This window comes from Bufo bufo, chromosome 6 (genome assembly GCF_905171765.1).
Source record: "Bufo bufo chromosome 6, aBufBuf1.1, whole genome shotgun sequence".
NCBI classification, from domain to species: Eukaryota; Metazoa; Chordata; class Amphibia; order Anura; family Bufonidae; genus Bufo; species Bufo bufo.
In genome coordinates, this window is record NC_053394.1 from 163,360,600 (window position 1) to 163,383,460 (window position 22,861).

The window sequence follows — 22,861 nt, forward strand, 5'->3', positions numbered from 1 at the left end:
AGGCTTGGCCGGAGTTAACTATCCTGACCTCGCCCTCTCTGGAGCTTGGTGTGGGCTTATCCCTCCCCCTAACTCCAAAAGATTATAGTGAAATTTATAGTCTTCTATGAGTAGGAAGTGTGTGAGGACAGGCCTGGATGAGATAGGGAGCAGGCATTCAGCTCCTCTCCCCAGGCATTCAGCTTTAATGCTTCCGTGTGTCCTCTGCTACTTCTACAGAGATGGAGAGAAGAGATTTAGAGTATTGCCTACACCGTGAGTAAGTAAGGTAACCAGCGGAGAGAATTGTAGTCTTTGCTGCTGCAAAAGGAAAACAAGTTAAGCCACCCAATGCATCCTAGATTAATAACATAGGTGACAACGTTCTAGTCAGCAAGGAGATCTTTGTACAGCATTTCCAGATCTGGCTGCAGTGGAGGGATACTGAGTTCAGACACCCTGCACACTTCAGGTATGATTTTGCCAGTGGTATTGTTGGAATCTCATGCTGCCATACGATTTGCAGGCATTGAGACATATTGCAGTTGTAAGCCATTGATCTTAGTAGTAGAGACTGTAGCAAGAGAAAGAGTAATCAGAGGGCCATTGCTGTAAACACCTGCTTAGCTCATGTTGGACATCTGGGTGAAATTTGCACTGTGTACAGATAATTGATGAATGTACTACAACTCCTAATTGGTACACAGTAAAGAGAGACTTTTGTTAAGTTCAATCTGGCCTGATTACTGACTCTCCTAACACCACACTCAGGCCATTGCATCACTTCAAGCCCTGCCTCAGACCAACATGGACATTTAACATCAAGGCCACCCCAAAATCACCATCAGCTAGCTACAGGGAACATAGGGTGCCCCTCCTGCACCAACCCCAGGGAGCGACAGCCTGAGGGAGTACATTGGTAATAGATACTGCACGATAACAAATCATGTAGAACCCTAATTGTTCTATGGTGACCCAGTGCTGTATAGAGAGCCTAATTATTGATGAATAATTTTTTGAGTCATAGTATAGGGATCGGTCACAGAAGGTAGTAGGCATCATTCATGAGCATCCATTTGCTACCTTATGAATGTCCACCATCTTGTTTTTCCCAGTCACATCTGAACATGGTTCAATATTATTTTGGGGATAGTTACTACACAAGCACATTTTAACGCTGAATCTAGAGATTAAAGATTGGGTATTGTACTGACTTGGACAAAGTATAGTGAAAATGACAGAGAAGCAGTCATTTGAGTCACAAAAAAATGTCTATCTGGACCCAACTAGTCACCCACTGGATGTGCCAACAGAACCACAAATTAAAGATACATACTGTCCAACTTCTTCAATTACTGGAGCAGGGCATAGCAGGTAAGTGTTTTCTATGATAGACGGCTTCTCATCTGGAAGACACATAGACACACATAGGACATCAATTTTATAGAATACAATTTCCAGGGTCATATACATTTCCACAAAAGTGGAATTTTACAGTAAATTTATTACCATATTCTTTATAATAATTTATTAGGACCATTTTGGAGATGCTGAGCAATCCGAAAAAGCATCAGATAATTATTGCCATTTAGCATCCACATAATTAGCCATACAGCAGCCATATAGACATTGCATCCATATATCTTGTGTTACACAGTGTCCAGATAAACAGTTTCACCCAATATCTAGATAAATATTCCATGCAGCATTCGAATAAATCCTGGCAACCTATAGTATTTTGCTTCCTTGGTAGTCTATGGTGGTGTAAGTAAAAAATGTAATATCCCTAGTGAGTTAGAGTAGAAAAGGTGGTAATGATAACATCACTGGTGGGTTAAGGTAGCGAAGGACCTCTGCAGGTCTACCGTGGTGATGGGTTACTGCTAGCATCCCTGGTGGAGTAGGGCAGAAAAGCTGTTTAATAATACCTGGTGCCCAGTGGGTTAGTCATTTTCCCAAGCTAAACCATTGTAACAGGTAACTGCAAATTTAGTTGGGACTCAAGGAGTTTGCCCGTCTGCAGATTTCTCCTGAGTGATGGAGGTTTGAAGCTAGTAGCAGGGGTCCTATCCAGCAGTGTCAACAATATGTCATGTCATAATAAGCGTAGTGTAGTATCCCACTACATAAAGGTGGGCACTATTAAGGGTTATGTTGCTTCCACCTCCTGTGGGAGAATGGTATTTTGTATTGCATTGTAATGCCATGTTAATTCCTGTGTACCAGGCCTGTCAGGGGTGTAGTTTCTCCTCCCAAGCTGTAGAGGGAGCTAGGGAACCCCCTAGTATATATAGTTAGGCCCAGAAAGGAAGGGGTTAGTGCAGTATATTCCAGGAGGTTAGTGAGTACAGTCTAGCCTGCCTGAGGGTTCCTGAGCAAAAGAAGCACAGAAGTTGAACCAGGAGAAGAGTCTGCCTCCTGAGAAACAAAGTTCCCATAAAAGTACAGTGCAGAGCCAAGCTTGTTCCAGCCAAACAGAGAGCTGAAGGGCAGAAGGATATATTCACAGCAAGGAGTCATATACGAGAGGAAGTTTTCCCTAACCAATGATAAAGCCAGCAATAGGGCATACGGGCCTTGGAATAAAGACAGACAGGATTCTGAGGAAAAGTGCAGCCTGATCTGTAAGTGTTTTACCCTCTGAGTATCTTGCAAGAACATTGTGCCTGCCATTTGATGTAAAGCCTGCCTGTCGCCATCTTATACATGTGGAACTGACCAAAGACTGTAAATAGTTAACCTGTTCAGTAAAAGGAAGCTTTGGTTCACTGCACGTGTGTTCCTCACTTATTACTGCAAGGAATCGGTGTGCCACCGTTACCGGCACTGGCGTCACGAACTTTAAGGGATCTTGCCACAGGCACATTAAACCTACAACACCTAGGGCACCTCACCTACCACCTGGCCTGGTCCCTATACACAGAGAGTGCCCCAGAGGATCCATGTGCCAGCCTCTCCATCACTGCTGTACGCCTGCCCAGGGTATCTATAAACTGTGAGTACCAAGAGCAAACCTCGTTCTGCCTATTAACCGTGACCTCACATTCGCTCACCCTGCAGGGCTGCGTACTGCAGTAGCAACTAAAAACAACACTCCAATGTGGTGGGCTGTGAGTGGCCTGAAGTGCTCAATGATGTACTGTATCTAAGGATGACATATCTAGATGCTGATGGGTAAACTGAGGAGTGGCAGGAGATCTAGAAATTGGCAGCAGTGAAATCTTACATTACAAAGTACACCAAGGTAATCTACGGACACTTTGGGTGAGATTTATAAAAAACAGTGGAAGAAAACAGGGGAATTCTTTCCCATAGCAACCAACCAATTGATTGTCATGGGTAAGTGCTCCACTTCTCCTCTGTACTTTGTTATACTTTGCTGTGGTGTTCTTACTTATAGTGAAGCTATCATTGAGTTTAAAGCTGCACAAGACTTGACTGGTGTCACGGGCGCTCTGGAAGCCATTTCCTCGTACCACCACCTGGAAGGACTCTGAAAAGAGAACACACAAAGAAAAACATTCAAAGGGTAGTTCTAGATGAAAGGGCCTTTCATGGGGCATCAAACACTCAGTGCCATCATGAATGAAAACATCTGATGACCTGGAACTGAATCATAAATTACTCATCATCATTCTAAATGACACATAAGGAAATGCCAGTAATCTGAGTTGCATTTGCCCAAACTGTAAACGTAAAGTTTAAAAGCAGGGCCGTATTGTAAGTAGGGGCAAGAGCTCATGGGAACTTGACCACCTATGTTTAACAGAGAATTCCAGTAGTTAGTTGAATTAGACTACGTTTAAGTGGAGCAGGGGAGGTCACCGTGATGGGGTTTTTGAGAGACTATTATGGTTACATGGGGCACATTAAGGAGGGCAGGCTTGGTAGCATACTGCGTACCCTAGGGTCATCAGGGGATTTATAAATGGTGTCTGGGAGGGGCCATTGGCCACTTTTCCCGAGGGTGTAAACTGGGCAAAGTCCTCCATGATGTAACTGTGATGGATGCTATTGGTTGTTGGTTTGGCAGAATTTGGAATGGGGGATTAGCCATGCTGCAGCATGCTGGGGACTTGTCTCATTATCTGGGGGGTGGGCTGGTGTGGGCTTCCCAAAGTTGGTAATAAATGGATGGGCTCAGAGATTGGCCGGTAGCCACTGTAGCTCTCCAATTTACGAACAAAAGGAGGAGTTGCTTGGCTACAATCTAGAGCTTCCAGCTGGAGGACCAGTCACTTACATGGGGGTCAAGGGGCTTGCGAATACCCCTCAGTCAGTGATTTGGTGCCTGCAAGCCATCGTTTATCCGCTGTAGGTACAGAAAGTGTTCTGTGAGCGGATGAGGTTATAGTTTGTGGCTTTGAGGACCTCCTTTGGATGAGTTAGAACTAATTTGATATATTATATGGCAAAGTTAGTTATTGTTTCATTTTATGGTTTGGAGCTCGCTTGGTCCAGGTATGTTTTACATATGTTTGTTGTTTGTTAATCTCTTATATATATATATATATATATATATATATATATATATATTAATGAGTTTCTGTCTGTCTGGACGTTCTTTATGCGCGACCAAACGACTGGACCGATCTTCACCAAATTTGGCACAGGTGTCCGGGAAGGTTTTGGTACATCAGGTGTCTGGGAAGGTTTTAGACTGGGTCTCAGCTCTCTACGACGTACCGTTCCTGAGATATTCCCAAAAAATGAGCCCCCCCCCCAAAATACAAGCCTGCAAGTCTTTCTCTTCAAATCCCAACTGCCATAAACACAGTTTTACCCCAGGTTTCCATAACAACCCAGCCATTTTTCTTTACTGCTTAAAGGGGTGGGTACTGTGGAGGTCACTATTTTTAAAGGGGTGGGCACAGTGGAGGTCACGGTTATTAAAGCGGGCACACTGGAGGTCACTGTTATTAAAGGGGCGGTCACTGTGAAAGTCACTGTTAAAGGGGCGGTCACTGTGAAAGTCACTGTTAAAGGGGCGGTCACTGTGAATGTCACAGTTAAAGGGGCGGTCACTGTGAATGTCACTGTTAAAGGGGCGGTCACTGTGAATGTCACTGTTAAAGGGGCGGTCACTGTGAATGTCACTGTTAAAGGGGCGGCCACTGTGAAAGTCACTGTTAAAGAGGTGGTCACTGTTAAAGCGGCGGTCACTGTTAAAGGGGAAGTCACTATGAAAGTCACTGTTAACCACCTCTGCTCCCCTAGCTTAAACCCCCTTAATGACTAGACCACTTTTTACAATTCTGCACTACACTACTTTGACGGTTTATTGCTCGGTCATACAACTTACCACCCAAATGAATTTTACCTCCTTTTCTTATGACTAATAGAGCTTTCATTTGGTGGTATTTCATTGCTGCTGACATTTTTACTTTTTTTTATATTAATCGAAATTGACCAAAATTTTGGCCAAAAAATGACATTTTTCAATTTCTGTTGTAAAATTTTTCAAATAAAACTACATTTCTATATAAATTTTTATCTAAATTTATTGTTCTACAAGTCTTTGATAAAAAAAATGCAATAAGTATATATTTATTGGTTTGCGCAAAAGTTATAGCGTTTACAAACTATGGTACAAAAATGTGAATTTCCGCATTTTGAAGCAGCTCTGACTTTCTGAGCACCTGTCATGTTTCCTGAGGTTCTACAATGCCCAGACAGTAGAAACACCCCACAAATGACCCCATTTCGGAAAGAAGACACCCTAAGGTATTCACTGATGGGCATAGTGAGTTTATGGAAGTTTTTATTTTTTGTCACAAGGTAGCGGAAAATGATATATATTTTTTTTTCTTACAAAGTCTCATATTCCACTAACTTGTGACAAAAAATAACATTTTACATGAACTCGCCATGCCCCTCACGAAATACCTTGGGGTGTCTTCTTTCCAAAATGGGGTCACTTGTGGGGTATTTATACTGCCCTGGCATTTTAGGGGACCTAAAGCGTGAGAAGAAGTTTGGAATCCAAATGCGTAAAAAATGCCCTGTGAAATCGGAAAGATACTCATTGGAATTTTGGTATCGTCGTACTCAGGAGAAGTAGGGAAATGTGTTTTGGGGTGTATTTTTACATATACCCATGCTGGGTGAGAGAAATATCTCTGTAAAAGACAACTTTTCAATTTTTTTTATACAAAGTTGTCATTTTACAGAGATATTTCTCTCACCCAGCATGGGTATATGTAAAAATACACCCCAAAACACATTGCCCAACTTCTCCTTAGTACGGCAATACCACATGTGTGACACTTTTTTGCAGCCTAGGTGCGCAAAGGGGCCCAAATTCCAATGAGTATCATTTAGGAGGGCATTTTTAGACATTTGGATTCCAGACTTCTTCTCACGCTTTAGGGCCCCTAAAATGCCAGGGCAGTATAAATACCCCACATGTGACCCCATTTTGGAAAGAAGACACCCCAAGGTATTCCGTGAGGGGCATGGCGAGTTCATAGAAGATTTATTTGGAATCTGGGCCCCTTTGCGCACCTAGGCTGCAAAAAAGTGTCACACATGTGGTTTTGCCGTAATCAGCAGAAGTAGGGCAATGTTTTTTGGGGTGTATTTTTACATATACCCATGCTGGGTGAGAGAAATATCTCTGTAAAAGACAACTTTTCCCATTTTTTTATACAAAGTTGTCATTTTACAGAGATATTTCTCTCACCCAGCATGGGTATACAGTACAGACCAAAAGTTTGGACACACCTTCTCATTCAAAGAGTTTTCTTTATTTTTATGACTATGAAAATTGTAGATTCACACTGAAGGCATCAAAACTATGAATTAACACATGTGGAATTATATACATAACAAACAAGTGTGAAACAACTGAAAATATGTCATATTCTAGGTTCTTCAAAGTAGCCACCTTTTGCTTTGATTACTGCTTTGCACACTCTTGGCATTCTCTTGATGAGCTTCAAGAGGTAGTCCACTGAAATGGTTTTCATTTCACAGGTGTGCCCTGTCAGATTTAATAAGTGGGATTTCTTGCCTTATAAATGGGGTTGGGACCATCAGTTGCGTTGAGGAGAAGTCAGGTGGATACACAGCTGATAGTCCTACTGAATAGACTGTTAGAATTTGTATTATGGCAAGAAAAAAGCAGCTAAGTAAAGAAAAATGAGTGGCCATCATTACTTTAAGAAATGAAGGTCAGTCAATCAGCTGAAAAATTGGGAAAACTTTGAAAGTAAGGGCTATTTGACCATGAAGGAGAGTGATGGGGTGCTGCGCCAGATGACCTGGCCTCCACAGTCACCGGACCTGAACCCAATCGAGATGGTTTGGGGTGAACTGGACCGCAGAGTGAAGGCAAAAGGGCCAACAAGTGGTAAGCATCTCTGGGAACTCCTTCAAGACTGTTGGAAGACCATTTCAGGTGACTACTTCTTGAAGCTCATCAAGAGAATGCCAAGAGTGTGCAAAGCAGTAATCAAAGCAAAAGGTGGCTACTTTGAAGAACCTAGAATATGACATATTTTCAGTTGTTTCACACTTGTTTGTTATGTATATAATTCCACATGTGTTAATTCATAGTTTTGATGCCTTCATAGTCATGAAAATAAAGAAAACTCTTTGAATGAGAAGGTGTGTCCAAACTTTTGGTCTGTACTGTATGTAAAAATACCTTTTAGGAGGGCATTTTCAGACATTTGGATTCCAGACTACTTCTCACGCTTTAGGGCCCCTAAAATGCCAGGGCAGTATAAATACCCCACATGTGACACCATTTTGGAAAGAAGACACCCCAAGGTATTCAGCGAGGGGCATGGCGAGTTAATAGAAGTTAGCGGAAATTGATTTATTTATTTTTTCTCACAAAGTCTCCCTTTCCGCTAACTTGGGACAAAAAGTTCAATCTTTCATGGACTCAATATGCCCCTCAGCGAATATCTTGGGGTGTCTTCTTTCCAAAATGGGGTCATTTGTGGGGTGTTTGTACTGCCCTGGCATTTGAGGGTCTCCACAATCATTACATGTATGGCCAGCATTAGGAGTTTCTGCTATTCTCCTTATATTGAGCATACGGGTAATAAGATTTTTTTTTTTTCGTTCAGCCTCTGGGCTGAAAGAAAAAATGAACGGCACAGATTTCTTCATTCGGATCGATCAATGTGGATGAAAAAATCTCTGCCAAAAAATGTGCAAAAAAAAAAAGGAGGGGAAAGGCGTCTGCCAGGACATAGGAGCTCCACCCAACATCCAAAACCACTCAGCTGGTATGCCCTGGCAAACCCGATTTCTCCATTCACATCAATCGATGTGGATGAATAAATCATTGCCAGAATTTTTTTATTTTTTTATAAAAAATGTTTGCCAAAGCATATGAACACCGCCCCTCAGCTCATAAGCCTCGGCAAACGTATCTTTTTTACTGCAGAGGAGAAATCTCGTCTTGCAGCGCCGCATACACCGACTTTGTGTAATCTGACAGTAGCGCAATGCTTTTGTCAGAATGCACATCAGTGCTGCAGCTGGTTCATCGGTTGGTCCACCTAAAAGGTAAAAAAAAAAAAAAAAACAGGCCGCAACGCAATAAATTTATTAACATTAACTTTATATAACATTTGAAACAGAACATTAACTTTTATAAACTTTATACAACTTTTGGAACATTAACTTTTTTGCTTACCTGTGATTTTTTTTTTTTTTTTTACCTTTTATAGAACAAACCTCTCCTTCCCCATGGGACAATGTGCAAAGCGCAAATCGCCCAGAGATGTGGCGAAGTACATTATGCACTTTGTCCGAGGTGAAAGGAGAGGTTTGCAGCAGCTGTGAGTGAAAGGGCCCTAAGACCCCTGTGTGCCTGTCCTGTGTCACGCAATCCCTATACTAAGTGTACCTGTGTGTGGTACTTCCGGAAACACTCCCCTAAGCATAGGGCAGGGTGGTCAGGGCAGTCAGGACAGAAATAGCGGGTGTCACACTTTATTCCACTCCTGCTACAGACACAAATTTTTTTTCGGGGTGGCGCTTGGGTTGAGGTACCAGCAACGACATTGGGGAAATGTCGCTCGTGTAGACGGCTCACTACACTGGTGGTTGGGGCCACGGAACCTCTTGGATACAGGAGGTTCTCAATTATCTCTTCCTGAAATTTGAGGAAGGATCTTGTTCTCCCAGCCTTACTGTAGAGAACAAAACTATTGTACATAGCCAATTGAATTAGGTATACAGACACCTTCTTATACCAGCGTCTGGTCCTGCGGGAGAGTAAATAAGGAGCCAACATCTGGTCATTGAAGTCCACCCCTCCCATGAGCAAATTATAGTCGTGGACCGAGAGGGGCTTTTCAATGACACTGGTTGCCCGTTCAATTTGGATTGTCGTGTCTGCGTGAATGGAGGAGAGCATGTAAATGTCACGCTTGTCTCTCCATTTCACCGCGAGCAAATTTTCGTTACACAAGGCAGCCCTCTCCCCCCTTGCAAGACGGGTGGTAACGAGCTGCTGGGGGAAGCCCTGGCGACTAGGTCGCGCGGTGTCACAGCATCCAATCTGTTCTAGAAACAAATGCATGAAGAGGGGCACACTTGTGTAGAAATTGTCCACATAAAGGTGGCCAGCTATGCTCGTAATCTCGCGTCTCGCGAGAGGACGCGCCGATGCGTCCAGGAGAAATAACCCGGCCGCCCGCAAGACGCATCCCTGCGTTAGGCGGTCGGGAGGTGGTTAAAGGGGCAGGCACTGTTAAAGGGGTGGTCACTGTTAAAGTGGCGGTCACTGTGAAAGTCACTGTTAAAGGGGCGGTCACTGCTAAAGGGGCGGTCACTGTGAAAGTCACTGTTAAAGGAGCGGTAACAGTGAAAGTCACTGTTAAAGGGGCGGTCACTGTGAAAGTCAATGTTAAAGGGGTGGTCACAGTGAAAGTCACTGTTAAAGGGGCGGTCACTGTGAAAGTCATTTTTAAAGGGGAAGGCACTGTGGAAGTCACTGTTAAAGGGGCAGGCACTGTGAACGTCACTGTTAAAGGGGCAGGCACTATTAAAGGGGAGGGCACTGTGGAGGTCAATGTTAAAGGGGCAGGCACTGTGGAGGTCATTGTTAAAGGGGCGGGTACTGTAGAGGTCACTGTTATGGGGGATACTGTTGATATTTTTTTATGACACACGGAAACTTGAAATGAAATAGATTAAATATACCTGTGCAAAGCCGGGTCCTTCTGCTAGTCTATTATATACATAAAAATGAGTTTCTGTCTGTCTGTCTGTCTAGACGTCTGTCTGGACGTTCTTTATGCGTGACCAAATGACTGGACCGAGCTTCACCAAATTTGGCACACATGTACATCAGGTGTCCGTGAAGGTTTTAGACCGGGTTTCATCTCTCTAGGACTTACCGTTCCTGAGATATTCCCAAAAAATGACCTGCATTAGCCACTGGAAGCCAGCAAGCCTTTCACTTAAATCCAAACTGCGTTCCATTTACACGGTCACATGTCCCTTTTTAGCCAATAGAAGCTCGCAGGTCCTACTCCAGGTTGCCATAACAACTGATCACAGGTTTTAGCAGTTCGCAGGTCCTTAAATATTCAGTCATATTACTTATGACGGCACAACTATACTGCTACATGCATCCATCTTGGATGGAATTTTTGCGGCGGTGCTGTCGCAGTCGCAGCATGTCGCATTGCGACATCATAGCCTATCATTATAAAAATTGTTGCGTGACATTGGTACGACAAAATGTCGCTCGACATATGTCGTCATGTATCCCTAGCCTTAAAGGGGCAGGGCGCTATGGAAGTCACTGTTAAGGGGGCAGGGGCCGCTATTAAAGGAGCAGCTGCTGTGGAGGTCACTGTTAAAGGGGCGGGCACTACGGAGGTCACAGTTAATAGTGGAGGGTGCAGTGGAGGTCACTGTTAAAGGGGTGGTCAATGTTAAAGGGGTGGTAAATGTTAAAGGGGCGGGCATTGTGGAGGTTACTGTTAAAGGGGCGGGCACTGTGGAGGTCATTGTTAAAGGTGCGGGCGCTGTGGAGGTCACTGTTAATGGGACGGGCACTGTGAATGTCACTGGTAAAGCGGTGAGCGCTGTGGAGGTCACTGTTAAAGAGGCGGGCACTGTGGAGGTCATTGTTAAAGGGGCAGGCACTGTGGAGGTCACTTTTAAAGGGGCGGGCACTGTGGAGGTTATTGTTAAAGGAGTGGGCACTGTGTAGGTCATTGTTAAAGGACCGGGCGCTGTAAAAATCACTGTTAAAGGGATGGGCACTGTGGAGGTCACTGTTAAAGGGGTGGGCACTGTGGAGATCACTTTTAAAGGGGCGGGCACTGTGGAAGTCATTGTTAAAGGGGCAGGTACTGTAGAGGTCACTGTTATGGGGCAAACTGTTGATATCTTTTTACGACACACGAAAACATAAAATGAAATAGATTAAATATACCCATGCCAAGCCGGGAGGTCACTGTTAAAGGGGCGGTCACTGTGAAAGTCACTGTTAAAGGGGCGGTCACTGTGAAAGTCACTGTTAAAGGGGAGGGCACTGTGGAGGTCTCTGTTAAAGAGGTGGGCACTGTGGAAGTCACTGTTAAAGGGGAGGGCACTATGAAGGTCACTGTTAAAGGGGCGGCCACTATTAAGGTCACTGTTAAAGGGGTAGTCAATGCTAAAGGGGTGGTCACTGTTAAAGGGGCGGGCACTGTGGAGGTCACTGTTAAAGGGACAGGCACTGTTAAAGGGGCGGGCACTGTGAAGGTCATTGTTAAAGGGGCGGGCACTGTGGAGGTCACTGTTAAAGGGATTCTGTCACCTCGTTTTTGGTTATAGAGCTGCGGACATGCACGGCTAGATCGCCGCTAGCATGTCCGCAATATACCGGTCCTATAGGGCTGTGTCCTTTTATTTTGTTTAAAAAATTATTTTAGAGTAATGTAAATGAGCCTTGTAAGGTGCCCAAGGGGCTGTACGAATCTTCCTGGTGCCCAGCCACCCCCCCCCCCCCTGTTAAGGAACCCAGCACCGCCTATGTTCCCTGAATCTCCTCCTTTTGTCACAGTTAGATTGCCATAATCTAAGCTCATCGCGAGATTACGGCAATCCAACTGTGAGCTAGGAGGAGATTCGGAGGACATAGGCGGTGCTGGGCTCCTTCACAGGGGGGCGTGGCTGGGCACCAGTAAGGTTCGTACAGCCCCTTGGGCACCTTACAAGACTCATTTACATATCTCTAAAATCTTTTTTTAAACAAAATAAAAGGACACAGCCCTATAGGACCGGTATATTGTGGACATGCTAGCGGCAATCTAGCCGTCCATGTCCGCAGCTCTATAACCGAAAACGAGGTGACAGAATCCCTTTAAAGGGGTGAACACTGTGGAGTTCAATGTTAAAGGGGCGGGCACTGTGGAGGTCATTGTTAAAGGGGCGGGTACTGTAGAGGTCACTGTTATGGGGGAAACTGTTGATATCTTTTTACGACACACGGAAACATAAAATGAAATAGATGAAATATACCTATGCGAAGTATATATATAACAATGAGTTTCTGTCTATCTGTCTGTCTTTGGAGGTCACTGTTAAAAGGGGCAGGCACTGTGGAGGTCACTGTTAAAAGGGGCAGGCACTGTGGAGGTCACTGTTAAAGATGCAGTCACTGTCAAAGATGTGGGCACAATCGATTAAATATACCCGTGCAAAGCCGGGTCCTTCTGCTAGTCTTTTATATATACAAATATGAGTATCTGTCTGTCTGGACGTCTTTGTGTTCTTTATGCGCGACCAAACGACTAGACCGATCTTCACCAAATTTGGCACACAGGTACATCAGGTGTCTGGGATGGTTTTAGAATTAGCTCTCTAGGACTTACTTGTCCTGAGATATTCCCCAAAAATTACCTGCATTAGCCAATACAAGCCTGCAAGTGTTTCTCTTCATATGCCAACTGCCATACACATGGTCACATGTCCCTTATTTGCCAATAGAAGCTCGCTGGTCCTACTCCAGCTTTCCATAACAACTGATCACAGGTTTTAGCAGTTTGCAGGTCCTTAAATATACAGTCATATGACGTGTCAGTATTAGATACACAGCTCAGCAGGCAGTATCTCACAGGATAGGATATTAGATACACAGCTCAGCAGACAGTATCACACAGGATATGATTATATACACAGCTCAGCAGACAGTATCACACATAATAGGATTAGATACAGAGCTCAGCAGACAGTATCACACAGGATATGATTAGATACACAGCTCAGCAGACAGTATCACACAGGATAGCATATTAGATACACAGCTCAGTAGACAGTATCACACAACATAAGATTAGATACACAGCTCAGCAGACAGTATCACACAGAATAGGATTAGATACACAGCTCAGCAGACAGTATCACACAGGATAGGATTAGATACACAGCTGAGCAGACAGTATCACATAGGATAAGATTAGATACACATCTCAGCAGGCAGTATCACACAGGATAGGATTAGATACACAGCTCAGCAGACAGTGGGGCGGGTTCCTGTAGAGGTCACTGTTATGGGGGATACTGTAGATATCTTTTAACGACACACAGAAACATTAAATTAAATAGATGAAATATACCCGTTCGAAGCCGGGTCCTTCTGCTAGTTTAAATCCATTCCTGATGTCGCGTCATCATTTACATTGGGTACATTGCATGGAAGGACTTGACAATACCCTGTCATGGGAGTGAAGCTGAGCTGTATATGAAGCTGAACTGCAATACTAGGCTCAGGCTGTGGACAGAAGAAAGCAGCCATGTTTTTCTCGTCCTTTAAGTAGCAGGATTAGACCTTCCTTTGTCTGTACTGGGAGCAGCAGGAGATGATGTACGTTCTATTTACTAACACCACATACTCGCTCCAGGAATTTAGTCCTCACCACAACTTCCTCCGTATAATACAAAGATGCAGATCTGGCATAACAGTAAAACAGTGCAGTCAGCACCAAGAAAAGCACCCGCTTCTACAGCAGGATGCTGACCATACCTTTCTTCTGATGGTCTGACCACAAGGTACCCAGAATGCATGGCCTGGATTATGAAAGTATGCTTCCCTGGTCCCTGTCTTTCTAGAATGTACTGTTTTTCTGATCTATCTATCTATCTATCTATCTATCTATCTATCTATCTATCTGTCTTTTAATAAACTAAGTCTAAGTCATAGCTATCAATCCATCTATCTACTCTATTTCAGTTCCATCTATCTATCTATCTATCTATCTATCTATCTATCTATCTATCTATCTATCTATCTATCTATCTAGCTACAGGTATCTATCTATCTATCTAATATCTATCTATCATTTATCTATCTATCTATCTATCTATCTATCATCTTGCTATTTATCAATTATCTAATATATACTTATGTCATTATTGTCATATGTATAATCTGTCTATCTATCTTTTATCTATTTAGCTATCTCTCATTTCTATCTAATATCGATTTATGTTCTATCCATCTATCCATTCATCTATCCTGCAAATTCTCAAAATGAGCAGCTAATGACAGTAATTTGGATCAGTGAATTTCTCTCACATGAAGCAGCATTATTCCTGAGCTTCACAGTGAAGTCATTAAATGTCCTGGTAGGACCTGACCTACAAGGCAGAATAATCAACCCTAGCAGGAAAAGCCTATCTCTCCACATTTGTACCAGCATCTGAAGTGAAAATGAAAATGCTTAGCCTAATTGCATTGTGGATTCATCATTCTCAGGATGCCTAATAACTGTGTTAATTGAAACTATAGTCAGTACTAAGAACATAGCATGTAGTAGATGTAGCCCCTGGCTATATGGAGACCGAAGCAATATGAGATTTCAGTATCACTACAGTACCGTAGCCTGGAGCAGACCTCTGATTCATCATTGTGGCTGTCATAAAGAAATACCAGACTTGCCATGTTTAGCTAAAGTATGATAAAGGGGCTGAAAGATGGCAGATATGACAGATAAGACATGTGAGTCTTAGGCTAGGGCTACACAAGGACTTTCTTTTAAAATATACAGATAAAAAGAGCCTATAGGAACTAAGACCAGGCAGTGTGACTCCAGTGAAAAAAGAGGGCCTCCTCTATGTCCGATCCCCTGCTCACAGCCTACCTCCCCCACAGCTTCCATATTCAGTGTGGCACAGTTTGACCATACATTTCTATCACAATGTCATGCAGGTGTCTTAAGGGTGCTGGGGAAGGACACATGGGGGATTTTGTTGTCTGTTAAACCAGACAATAAAGGGGTAACAAAAGGGAATCGGTCACCAGTGATCTCCCTGTCTAACTGTTTACATAGACACGTAGCTGTGGTTCACCTGATTTTCTTCTGTTGAATGGATGGAGGCTCCGTTCCCAAGTTATGATACTTTTTCATAATATGCAAATTAGTTATTTGGTGCAATGAGGACATCACCATTGCTCTTGTTGAACCCAAGCTCCACTTCCTTCTTTGGCCTGCCACAGAAATAAGCAGAGCTTGGGTGCAACAAGAGCAATGGTGATGCCTTCATTGCACCAAAGGCCTAATTTGCTTATAAAGAAAAGGTATCATAACTCAGGAACGGTGCCACGGATCAACAAAAAAACTGTGTTTTAATCAAGTGAACCACAGCTATGTGTCTATGCAAACAGTTTGATAGGGAGATCACTGGTCATAGATTCACTTTAAGCTATATCAGGCAGCTATGTGGGAGGATTATTTGAATATTATATATTATTTTGGCACTGTATAGCAGTATTATGTGGGCTGTATGTGAACGTTCTATAGGAGTATTTATTTAGACATTGTCAGAAGCAAAACTTGAAGCTTTTAATCCACAATCTGTAACATCTTTAAAAAAAATATTTTGGAGGAATTGAAAAAACCCCACTTGGCAGCACTTGTGTCTTGAAACACAGTCCAGGTTCTAACAAGGAACACTCCTAAAATTAAGCAAGATTTGATGACTTTGACACAATGAACTTATCCTGACCGAGGAAAGCTTGTACAGCCAGACCCACCTAATGCATGGGAGTAATCCCAATACAATTACACAGCTAGAGAACTATATACAGTATGCTTCAAGCATGATAATACAGACACATATCACACTCCGCAGCTTCACAGGCACACCCAGCACCCAAGGGAACATGTTCCTGGAACTGTCTCAGGGTTTTTCAAGATGTCCGTCTTAAATATTTTAGAGGTACTGTGTGCATACTACTAATGAATGGACCATTAGAAATATCTAGGTACCATACAGTAAACTTTCAAGCCCCCAATCCTTCCTCTTGTAACCCATTATGGACATTGGGTGAGTAACTGAAGGAGGCAACTGAATATTTTGGGGAGAGAGTCACTTGATCATTATGAAGCATAAAAATTGTAAAGATTTTGTAATAATCTACAATTTTAAGGTACTGTTTCGGATGCCTACCATACAATTCCTGGGCCCCTGGGAGGATAACAGAAGACTAATTGGAGCCTGTGAAGTTAATAGGTACATATGTGTATGTTATATGCATTTAGTCCCATAAAGTGGCAGAGGGCAGCTGACAAATGAGGGTAGATTCTTTGGCTTGGGCCCTTGACTATAGTACTAACTGTACTGGCCTAATGGCAGCCCTGGATCTGGGTATTACCTCCTGAATACGGACTGTAAGGCTTCAAACGAAATGGCGGTGTTCTAGCTCCAAGTCTTACCTAGCTGTAATAGTGCACCCATAGATTTTATTGGACCCTGCTATATGTCGGAATGCCTCCAAGATTTTCTGTCTGAAAAAATGTGTCATTTTCCATTGGATGCAGTGGAATCTAAAATACAATTACATTATGCAAATCTGAATGAAGCCCATGTAGATGGCGAACAGGTCCTCCTATTGATGTCTCACGTTCATTTATGCCATTTATTGTTGTATCTAGACAATTATTTTCTATGCTCCCTAATGTGTTATATAATATAACATACTACAGAACAGTTACAAGAGCCATATAATAAAGGAAAAATATCTTCAGAGTTCCCCCTACCACATATGAGGAGATCAGTATCATAAATAACATGTAATAGGTGTGGGGTCTGTTTTAATTGGGGCCCATGTTACGCCTCCAGAACTGAATTACAACCACTTTAAAAAATGTATTTATACCACACACATTATACTGTACATATTCTGAAAATAAATTTGATCATCCCCCGATGTTCCAGTTCCCAAGAACTGCTCATTTCACTCTCTGCCAAGTGGTTAATCTGATTTCCCTCAGTCACTGCATCCTTTTCTTACCAAGTTATTGTCACTCTGACCATCGCTGATTGTGACAGGGTAGCACAGAGGACTGGAAAAGGTCATTGGGAGGATTAAATTGGGGTAGTGTTAGCAGCATGGGGAGGAGGAGAGGTTGGGCTTGGTGCGGGTGATGGCAATGCTTCAGGCCCTCCTCCCCCACCAAGTAATTAAAGCATCACCGCTCTACGGCCGGGTGGGTCGCCTGTGTGCTCATTCACATTGTAGAGATAGATGAGTGATGGAGACATCGGGTTGTCACACATGCCAGTAACAGGCTGCCATCCTGCTAGAGCGGAAACATAGTGCTGATGTGCGCTTCAATCCGAGCATTGTTCTTAGCAACAGGACATTTATTGTCTGAATTCTCCTCACATATTTTGGCTTCTACCCTTACAATGGTCATCACATAGTTGGCATTTGAGGAACAGCTGGAAAAAAGTCTAATTTGGTCTTAAAGCCTAACTCAGCTTCTGTAATCTAATAAAATCTCCCTCCCCTGCACAACTAATTCTGGTGCCTTTTTCCCCCCACAGTCAATGATGTACATATCATAGTGGGAAGCTCATACAACCGATATTGGGGTCTTGGAGAGAAAGGATCCATCTCTGGTAGGTCCCATCTCCATGGAGTGGTAAAACCCTTACCAGTAGTAAGAACTGGATTGTTAACAAAAAAAGGAGATTGACCTAAGGGTTATGGAAGTGTGGTCTTTACTATGAAGCTCATACTCTTTTATATGTACAGTATACTATCTGCTATAAAAGAGTTTGCGACCCAGAGATTCTCTTTCGATGATGATGTCTTTTAAAAATGACACTTTTAAAAGGGGCCAGTAAAGAGGTTGTCCAAATGTTTAATACTAATGGCCTATCCTCATGATAGGTCATCAATATCTGATTGGTGGGGTCTGACTCCCAGAACCCCTGCCGATCAGCCGTTTGAAGAGATCTTTGTGCTCCGTGAGTGCCGCAGCCTCTTCCAACCCATGATGTCATGTTCATCGGTCACATGGCCTAAGTCCAACTTCATGTGAATGGGGCTGAGCTGCAATACCAAGCACAGAGGCTATCCAATGGACGGCGTTGTGCTTCGTAAGCTGCCAGGACATTTGATTGTCACGGGTCCCGAGTGTCAGACCCCTCCTGATCTGATATTGATTATCTTTCCTGAGAATAGGTCCTCAATATCAGAATCTTGAAAGACCCCTTTAAGCTGACTTTATGTCTTCATGGACAGCTGGCAACATTTTAATGCCACATCATGCATTCCAGGTCTCTATGGCCCAATAAAAAATATTTCATTATATAAAAACCTGCTTCTGAAAAGTTTTATAGTGGCAGCATGAAGCTCCCAGACAAACATTATACCTACGCCCACCACATACCAGCCAGTGATACCACATGCTGCTGTAAATGACCAATGTACACTATACAGGTAAAGTACTTATCAGTCTAGTGAGATAGCTATATCTACCATGATTACAGTAATGTGCAGTCAGAATGATATATGGTAGTCCATCCCTGTACGGCCGCATTTTAGTGGAACAAAAGTTTTTTGACCTGAAGTCATCATGATTATATTCATACTGTAGAATGTAGAATTGTAAATTGCTGAAATGAAAAGCCCTGCAATACAATCCATCTCACTATAACATACTATGCATTCAATTCCCTGTAGGAGATATACACCCTTTCAATAGCTTCACTTGAATTCCAAATATGCATCTGCATGTTACCCCTCCTGTCCCAAATGTCTATAAATCAGAGTAGACAATGGAATGTAAAGAACATTAAGAGAAATGCTCATTAATATTTCCCTTGATAGGCCCATATAACTGTCCTTTTACAAAGGCTGATGGCCAGGCAATTATCAGGAAGAACTTGAACACTCCCAATAATTGCCTGATAATGAGTTGAGGTAATAGCTGCATTTACATGCAATAATCATCTCCTCTGTATGGGGACAAGCGATTGCTTCTGCCATCTGTAGTATAAACTATACTGTATAGGCCCTCTACAACAGTTCCTGAGATTTGCTTTATAGCAGGCAACTGGGAGTTCATGCAATGTTGTGGGCATGCCTATGGAAAGAGTCAGGGTGTTGTGACCGTAGTACCAATATTAACATAACTGTATTATTCAGCATGAAAGCAGACTTAAAAGGGTTCATCCATCTCACAGATTAATGGCATATCGCTAGGAGATGCCACCAATGTCAGATAGGTGCAGATCCCACCTCTATGACCCACATCTATCTCTAGAACAGGTCCCCAAACTGTATGAGAGTGCATGCGCAAGTGCGGCCACCGTCCATTCATTTTTCTGGGAGGGCCAAATAGAGGTGAATGAAGAGGTGGCCGCTCTTGCATGGTGCGCTCTTTATTCACTTCTATGGAACTTCCGGAAATAGCCGAGCATGCTTGGGTGGCTCTTTTCAGAGCTCCTGTAGAAGTGAATGGAGAGCACTCTGCGGATACAAGGTCCTTCACTTTGGATGACCCACACCTATTTGACATTACTAGAATATCCTAGCAATATGTTACCAATGAGATGGGCTAAACCCTTTAAGATGGTGCTTGAGGTAGTTCAAAATAATGAACTGGTAATGGTGGAGGGGGACGGGGGTTTGGGGGTCCATGTGGCCTGTATTCTTTTTATGAGTGGGGTCCAGAAGAAATGTTTGATCACCTACTGGCAGTGATTTGATTTAGTCCTAATAGAGGTGTTAGGCTCGAATTAGACAGGTAAACAAGCTGATATTATTTCATTAATTGGCGGCAAGCAATGATTTAGCGAGTTGTTTGAGTTCAAAAGACTTTAAATTACCCAAAACAATAATCACTAAATATTCTTCACTGTTTTCTCGTTATTGCGATCATTGCTCATTCGCCACTACAGCATTTACACCTATAACGACTTATTAGATGAGGGGATGTGGCACCGGCTAATGATAATTTTTTTAGTCCGATTTTTCTGATCCACAGAAAATGAACGCTCAACGTTTGTTTGTCGTACGCTATTACATTTAATAAAACTTGCTCAAATCTGAATAATTAGACACATATTCAAGCGATAATTGCTCTGTCTAATAGACCCTTCACAGTTCGTTGTAGATTTGAAAGGGCACAGTGGACAATTGGAAAATTGCAAGATTTCAGCTAGGATTTAATTTTGAAATGGTGTCAAACATATATGTTTGCCATAAAGACTTTAATGTGTCTGACATTCAATGCTATGCCTCTCCCACCTTCTTCTGAGCTAACCTCCCAATTAGTATACAAACTGGAAGTTAGTTGCACTAAAATTGCAGGCAAAATTGGCACCGTCTTTTTCCCAAAGAGTGTACCTGGCCTCATCAGAGATGCACCAATATGAAAACAATGACCAGACAGAAGCGTATATAGAGAATAAAGAGGGGGTACCAAAGCAAAGATCATAATAGGCTCCTCATTATGGTGCCAAACTTGGAGGATATGTAGGACAGAAGTTACTAGTGTTTGTTTCCCCATCCATCTCCGTTCCATGATACCTGGGCCAATTCCCCACATACCTTTTTTCTAACAATACAGTTTTTCTGGAGATATAGAAGTCTTTAACATTTTGTACCAGCCAAGTATCAAAAACGATGTGACCAACTAATATTCGGCCCCCAATTGTCAAGAACGCCTTTGTAGCTGGATCTGTGAAACCTTGCACCAGTATGTGAAGCCTTACACCAAATCAGTGACACTATGGAAAAAAAATTTGCAACCCATACCACAATGTGGGGGGGGGTTAGGCAAAAGAACTTCGGGCTCAGGGATGGGATTTTTCCTTGTCATGCCTGAGGATAACCACTGGAATCATATTGATCACTCAGCGTACTAACTGTAATACAGAGCAAATAGGTATCATTGACTTAGCAAGGCCACTTTAAGAATGCTAGATATTCCAATTTCTATTCCGACCGTCAAAACTGTTCATTCCTGTGGTAACCATGTACTCACCCCCAGCACAGACACTGGACGGCTCTGCAGCCAGAATTTCTATGCAGAATTTCTTCAAGATCTGAAAGAAGAAGCAGTTCTCTGTTTGGCATCCTCTGGCAGCTAAGATTAAGTCATAGAAAAAATATTGCATATCCATTACTGCTTATACAAGCCAACAGTCTTCTCTTCCTCTCTGATGTTGAAGACAGACCAATGAAAATGTTCACATGCCATATACAAAATATACCGTGATAAATGAAGTATAGTAAATATAGTAAAACCATGATTTTAATTGCTCCTATCTGAAAGAGGTTGTCACTGACAGAACTGTAGCCAAATACCTAACTAGCTTCCAGTCTCTATGTGCCACAGAGGCAGGCCACGTGGCTGCTACGGGGACCCTGTTGAAGGGGAGGTATTGCAGGTTGGTCTCATTTTCTTTGTATTGGGTGAGGACAACCTGAAAAGGATCTGTTCAAACTTTTACTGTAGGGGGTTTGCTGGTGTCAAACCACACCCAAAAAGGGTACTATCATGGAAAAGTAAGAAATGAAATGTTAAAAATGTTAAATATAACCATATTACTGTATCTGTAAGACAAGGTTCCTAGTACCACTAGTGTGATAATAGCAAAAAAATAATAATAATTATACCAGGAAAGAGAAATGCTCCCAGGACCAAGTAATGCCCCCAGGACAAGGTAACGAACTGGGTACCCTATTCTTCACCCTGGATGCTCTACATAAAAAAGAGCTCCAACCCTGACAAGGGCAATCCCATCCAAGAGCCTCCTCTTGGCAGAGATAAGGTTAGTCAGGGGGCTGCCTTAGAGAATAAAAATTAATGATGTAAAGTTGCCAGGGGCGGACTGGGAACTTAAAGTGGTCCTGGAAAAAAAACTAAAAGTGGCCCCATTTTGTAGGCAGGTCAAAATTAACAGAAGGCATGGGTGGGACCCTGGGGCGTCAGCTGACTGGGAAATTTACCTGTAGGGTCTATGGACAATCCACCCCTGGATGTTGCTGATGCTGATTGGCCAGATAATGGCCAGACAGACATGCATATGAAAGAGACAACGATCATCCGGCTCACAGTGGATCCACTTACTCTAACCCGAGCCAATGCTTGTGGTAAAGTTGCATTCAGCTGTTATCCTGATAATGCGCATGATCGACATAACAGCTCACTGCACCTTTGCTGCAAGAATCGGCAGATGGTCACGTGCCTCCTGTATCACTTTTATCTCTTTTTTTTTTAACTCATTGTGAGCCCTTTGAGAATTTTTTTCCCTGCTGGACATCCCCTTTAATAACATTTGTACTTTTTAATGAGATGGATTGAAGGCATATGGCTCCATTTTTTGAAGTAGCAGTATATATAGATGTATACTCACTGAGTCAATAACTCCATGTAGAGCCTGGAATCCACCTGTCACGGGGAATACATTGTCGAGGCTGTCAGCAATGGTGGAGAGCTACGGAACAGAGAGCTCATTTAGCACTTGCTACCCAATATTACCACTTGCATCTACATATGGCATGAGTTTCTTGCTGCTGATACGTATGTCATTAAAGTCAACTGTCGAAAATTCCCATTTAGGGTGCTTCCACATGACCATATTTTTGGTCCGGCCCACATTTTTTGCGGATCGCATG

At 42.8% G+C, this 22,861-nt stretch overlaps 1 protein-coding gene across 1 annotated transcript in view; it reads right to left on the reverse strand.

Moving 5' to 3' along the window:
* LOC121003266 (anthrax toxin receptor 1-like) overlaps positions 1-22,861 on the reverse strand; it is an 85,996-nt gene that overhangs the window by 16,476 nt on the left and 46,659 nt on the right. Inside the window, exons 8-11 of the mRNA XM_040434965.1 lie at positions 22,600-22,680; positions 21,225-21,285; positions 3,374-3,472; positions 1,316-1,385 (exon numbers count right to left, since the gene is read on the reverse strand). Coding sequence (XP_040290899.1) covers positions 1,316-1,385; positions 3,374-3,472; positions 21,225-21,285; positions 22,600-22,680 — 311 coding nt within the window. The remainder of the gene's footprint in view (positions 1-1,315; positions 1,386-3,373; positions 3,473-21,224; positions 21,286-22,599; positions 22,681-22,861) is intronic.